The sequence below is a fragment of the Apis florea genome, unplaced genomic scaffold (assembly GCF_048593485.1).
Source record: "Apis florea isolate Af1SG1 unplaced genomic scaffold, ASM4859348v1 contig_2350_pilon, whole genome shotgun sequence".
Classification (NCBI taxonomy): Eukaryota; Metazoa; Arthropoda; class Insecta; order Hymenoptera; family Apidae; genus Apis; species Apis florea.
Window position 1 is genome coordinate 1313779 of NW_028256565.1, and position 5365 is coordinate 1319143.

General features: G+C 23.5%; 2 protein-coding genes across 3 annotated transcripts; both read right to left on the bottom strand.

The window, feature by feature from the left end:
* Positions 1-678: 678 nt before the first annotated feature.
* Positions 679-2610, bottom strand: LOC100868702 (uncharacterized). The gene is made up of 4 exons (XM_003696504.4): positions 2115-2610; positions 1841-1993; positions 1633-1746; positions 679-1556 (listed from the first exon to the last, which is right to left on the bottom strand). Exons 1-4 carry the CDS (start codon positions 2280-2282, stop codon positions 1365-1367), a joined length of 627 nt encoding a protein of 208 aa, XP_003696552.1. The 5' UTR covers positions 2283-2610; the 3' UTR covers positions 679-1364.
* Positions 2611-2658: 48 nt separating this feature from the next.
* LOC100869004 (waprin-Thr1) lies at positions 2659-4380 on the bottom strand. 2 transcript variants are annotated; one of them, XM_086904988.1, is made up of 4 exons: positions 3977-4380; positions 3597-3656; positions 2918-3091; positions 2659-2813 (listed from the first exon to the last, which is right to left on the bottom strand). In XM_086904988.1, exons 1-4 carry the CDS (start codon positions 3981-3983, stop codon positions 2722-2724), a joined length of 333 nt encoding a protein of 110 aa, XP_086761114.1. In that variant the 5' UTR covers positions 3984-4380; the 3' UTR covers positions 2659-2721. The 2 variants fall into 2 exon arrangements, with proteins under 2 accessions (XP_086761114.1, XP_086761113.1); XM_086904987.1 differs by lacking the exon at positions 3977-4380 and having other exon boundaries at positions 3597-3800.
* Positions 4381-5365: the final 985 nt, after the last annotated feature.

Here is a 5365-nt window from a genome sequence, read left to right on the forward strand (position 1 = left end):
TGATATTATCATAAATTGAATATAAATTTCTTTATAGAAAATGTCATGTAAAATGCAAAATCACATGTTTTATTTTTCGCAATTTCATTCATTAATAAATTCATATTTTTGTAAAGAATATAATTTATTTTAATAAATGAATATAATGTAATTTCAAGATATTTTAAATTAATGAATTGTAAATTTATTTTTAGTATAAATAAAATTTTTTTATACTTACCGATTTATAGCGGTAAATAATCGATAAATCCAAAGTGATATGAAAAATATATGTAATTTAATAACACAATAATTTATAAGAATTTTGTAACGATGATAAGTAATAATGTAGAAGCAATATGAATGAAGAAATGAAGCAGAAATATGAAAAGAATAATATTATTCTATCCTGCGGTTTTTGCCCGTCCTTATCTCTTTTAGTTCACTCTTATCTGGTTGTACACAGGGGAAAATTTGTTTGATCATATACATTTTATCGACACACGAATAATTACATTTCAAAAATACATTCATTTATCATCTCTATTCTTTATAATGATCACTTTCCATATATAATTTCGTATAGACGATATTTTAAAAACAAAGCGATTTTTAACATTTATGAATATTTAGAATTTTTTATAAAATGTTAGTTTATTTCTTTTCAAGGTTTTTATAAGATATTTTAATTACACAACATTTAGTAATATGATTTATTTTAATTCACTACAAATTCAATGAACATGTTTTGAACATTACATCAATATGATTAAGAAATTAATCATATAGATAAAATAATATTTATAGAAATTAGTTATAAGATTTTATGATTAGCTTTTAAAAAATAGTCAGATTTGATTATAAAAAATCAACTTTTATATGGTATTAAAAAGTTATTTACATGGAATGTCTTTAGCTGTTAGAAATACTTTAACAATAAAATAATTTCAACAATAAAAACAACAATATTATCATTCTTTTCAATATGGAAATTCGTTCATTATTTTTGCATATATGCAAATAAGTAAATTCTCTTAGTCTTTCAGTATTTTTTAATCTATTAAATACCATTTAGTAATTTAATTAAATAATTTGAATTAAGAAATTAATTTCACTACATATATCAATATTAGTAAGCTTACAAAATATAAATTTGTATGTTTGAAACAAAATATCTTTACAATATGTTTTCCGATATAGAATGTCATTTGGCTTATTTTAAAAAACATAAAATAATAATTTGTGATGCATAAATAATCTTTGATTTTTCTTATTTTTAATCGACGTTCCATGCTATAGAAAAAAGAATATTTGTGCATGAACATCATTAAATAAAAAATTATCACTTTCAATATAAATTTTTGCAACTATATTCTTCCTTCTCATCAAGAGTTTAATTTTGCTCCTAATGGTAATGGTCTTGAACTGCGTTCGATTCTCTTTTGTTGCTGTTCAAATAGTCGCTGTTCTCTTTCTCTTCGTTTTTGTTCCCTCAATGTTTTTGTGGGATCTCCAAATTCTTTTGTTGTTTCTTCTTCCCAGCCAACAGCATTGTCTTCCCATTCTCCTAATTCATTCTATATAAATATAGTTCCACTAATTAGTTTTATATCATTAAAAAATTAAATATTGTAGTATGAAGTATGTAATTACAGATGGTATAGGATCATTGATCACAGCAAATTTTGTTGAATTCCAGGATGTATTCTCTAAGTTTTTATCTTTGATTAAAATTTTTGTCTGTGCAGTGATCTTTGGTGTCATATTCTGTAAAATTAGAAAAAAAGATTAAATATATATATATATATATTTATTATTATTTATTATTATTAGGATATAATAGAAATAAAAAAAAAACTACCTCAAAAAAATCTGGTTGTTGCTCTTCTGTAGATTCTGGTGGTTTAGATGCTTGCTGTCTATATTGTTCAATCTTTGCTTGTATTGTGTCAACTGGCCTATCTGGCACGATCACGACAGGATTTTCCTCCCATTGATCCCAGTGCTCTAATTCCTTGAGCAAGCATCTTCAGTAATTACTATTATCGGAGTCAATAGTACAAAGGGATTTACATAATCTTTAAATCGTTACAAAATATCGAATTGAAAAGATGGACGTAATACTTGAAACTCACTGGTTGTGTTGTGTTCAAGGTGTTCGGTACTACGCCAATAGCAGATAAGGGAATAGAATCACAGGATGATCTTCTTCGGCGTCGAAAACAGCACATTGCTCGCCGAAATACTCCCAAAAGAAATACGACGAGTGCTTTCAATCGATTTACTAAAAATTCTATTGCCATTGTAATATCGGCATAAAGCCTAACCTCTTTTATATAATATTAAGAAAATGTGTAAGAAATAATTTTATATATTGTGACAATTTAAGATTGATCAAATGCCATCTTATTGAAAAATGTTTAGAACGATGTGACTATCTTGTTATTTTGTACTTATTTTATAAATATTAATAACAAGCAAGTAGTACTCTATTCGGCATACACTCCTTATGAAACAATAAAAGGTTATCGAAAAATATCGATTAAAATCTGTATGTCGATTGTCGACTTATTTCAACAAGTTTCTATCGCTACTGATCGCAACTCGATTTGATCACTTAATCGAATTTGAATTTGAAATTTCTCTACTATTGAAAAATAAATTTATATACGAAATAAATTGATTAAAACAAAAAAGAAATTATTTATTTCATAAAAAATATATTACATCTAAGAAAATCATCTATGTACGAACACATTTCTCTCGTTTTGTTCTACGATCAAATTGACATTTTTCATATGGACCACATTTTATTCCAGCGCAATAAACATCATCTAAAAAATAAATTTTATGAAATATCCTAAAAAAATATATCCTAGAAAAAGAATCTTAAAAAGATATATTAAGAAGATATATTGAAAAAATATATCTTTTTTACCGTTCGATGATCCTTTATATCCATTGCCAGTATTAATAGGACTTGCTTGAACACAAGATTTACTTCCACATTTATTTGGACAACATTTTTCATTAAAAGAACATTGGTAATCGGAAACACATCTAGGGATGCATTTTGAAACACTATTTCTTAATGGACAGTAACCCTCTTTATCTGAAAGATAAAAAGTTGTAAGAAAAGAAGAAATTTTAATTTTTGTTCTATTTCTTGATAATATAAATTGATATAAACATTTAGTAATGTATAAAATTTTATATATTTTATATATGATTTTATAATGATTTATATATATATATATATATATATATAATAATTTAATAAAATTTAGTATACATAAAATATATAAAGAAATATAAAAAAAAAGATATAAAATTCAATAAAAAATGTATAATTTTTATTAATTATTGCTCAACCAAAAACTTTATAATATTAATACTTATAATAAATATTAAATATAAAAATAAATTTCATTATGATAAAAATACAAGAAAACAAATGTTAAGCAAAAATGAATTTTTAATGTTATAAATGATATTTGGTATTATAATGTCTATGATATTATTATGTAATTTTAATGATATATTTTTACGATATTATCTATATCATATACTCAAAACAACTTATTAAAAGTACATGTTCATACTATTAATTAACTTACGAGACAGTTGACAGACTGCTGTGGCAATTAATAAACACGCTAACACAATTGTTCCTTTCTCTATGACAAAATAAAATTCATTATCCATATATCAAAATTGCATATTATGATAGACAGTGAATAATCTCAATATAAATAAAAAGTAGATTATGTTTTCATCTAAAATTATATATAATGTATAAAATGATAAATCAATTTTTTTTTACATTTCAAGAATACATTTTTTTTCATTTTCAAGAATAAAAAATTGTCCATTTTCTATCTTTTTATCTTATAGTGTTTTTTTTTTTTTTCACATTAAATATATATTTTTTCAAAATATTTTTCAAAATATTATACATAAAAAAATATACATAGAAAGACTGATTTTTTACACATACTATACATTTCTGTTTATTTCACAATCCTGTTTCACAATATGTATTGTTCTTCCTCTGAATAAGATCCAGTTCGAAGATGAAACACGTCTAACTGGTGTAAGATAAAAGTTTAGCCTTTTAAATCTTTAATATTTTCTTTCCTTCTTTATCTACTTGTCAATCTCTATGTTTTTATCTTTATCGTTTCCACCTCTACTTTGCGGTCAGCGAAAGGAAAATAGTCATGAAGCCATATACTTGTATAAGTTATTTACATTTAATTGATTCAATTTCTCAATATTCCCCAATTTCAATTTATGAATTTTCTTTTTGTAAATTTTTATTTTATGTTTGCATTATGATTCAACAATTCGATGAATAAAGCAGTTGCGTATCTCAATTGTGTAAGTGAATTTACATGACTCATGCAGATGTCCGTTCTTTGATTGACGTAAATTATTTTTATGAAAATTCCCGTCAATGGAGTTAAGGAATAAATGGTATGAAAATTGTACGTAACTCACGATTAATTTTAGAAATAATAAGTTGAGAGTATTTTCGCAAATTTATTGTAAATTAAATAAAACGTTCTTTTTTTCGTTTTTTCTAATATTAAAAACTTTTTATTCGATAAAATGTAAAAAATATCTTAATATCAATCTTTGCATTGAATACACATAAATTTAATTTCATTTAATTATTAATTCATTTCATTGTTAGTTCTCTCTTTAAAATTCTATTAAAACAGATTGTTGTACTTACATGTTTTAATATTTGAATTATATTTCAAATATGAATCAAAATTCAAAGTTGATAAATCAATGAACTTTGAAAATAATTTTCTGATACTTCCATTCATATTCTCAAATATTATATATATTGAATTGTATTTGCAGATTTTTGTATTATGAATAGATTCTATTAAGATTTTTTAATCAATAGGCAAAATAAATCAATAAAATTAATCAAATATCGAGAATGTATTATTTGTTAAGCGCATAAATTTTATAAAATCTAAAAATCCCTTATAGAAGTAGGTATATTAATAGTAGAAATGGTATAATAATGGTATAAACGAAGAGAATAAATAGTGGGAGAAAGACAAAGATAGGATAAAAATATTGAAATTAGTGCCATCTGTAGAGTGCCTCAAATGAAACACATAAAAAAAAAGACAGAAAATAATATGACAAAGATAGAGAGAATATAAGAATTGACTAATAATACCATCTCTTGAATCTCAAAGATAAACTTTAAAAATAAGATAATGTAAGAATTAAAGAGTAGCGTCATCTTTTAAGTGTATTTCAAAGATAGTTTTTAACATGCATAAAAGATAGCGCTAATGATTAATTCTTATTCTATCTCTATCCCTTCTCTTATTATTTTCTATCCTTTTTTATGAGTTTC

Excerpts from the sequence above, each read along its gene's own strand:
- LOC100868702 (XM_003696504.4), bottom strand. The coding sequence starts at position 2,282 with ATGGCAATAGAATTTTTAGTAAATCGATTGAAAGCACTCGTCGTATTT. Across the intron at positions 1,994-2,114 it reads CCTTGAACACAACACAACCA|GAATTAGAGCACTGGGATCA; the intron begins GTGAGTTTCAAG and ends TGCTTGCTCAAG. Across the intron at positions 1,557-1,632 it reads TCAATGATCCTATACCATCT|AATGAATTAGGAGAATGGGA; the intron begins GTAATTACATAC and ends ATATTTATATAG.
- LOC100869004 (XM_086904987.1), bottom strand. The coding sequence starts at position 3,684 with ATGGATAATGAATTTTATTTTGTCATAGAGAAAGGAACAATTGTGTTA. Across the intron at positions 3,092-3,596 it reads AGCAGTCTGTCAACTGTCTC|ATAAAGAGGGTTACTGTCCA; the intron begins GTAAGTTAATTA and ends TTTATCTTTCAG. Across the intron at positions 2,814-2,917 it reads ATATAAAGGATCATCGAACG|ATGATGTTTATTGCGCTGGA; the intron begins GTAAAAAAGATA and ends TTTATTTTTTAG.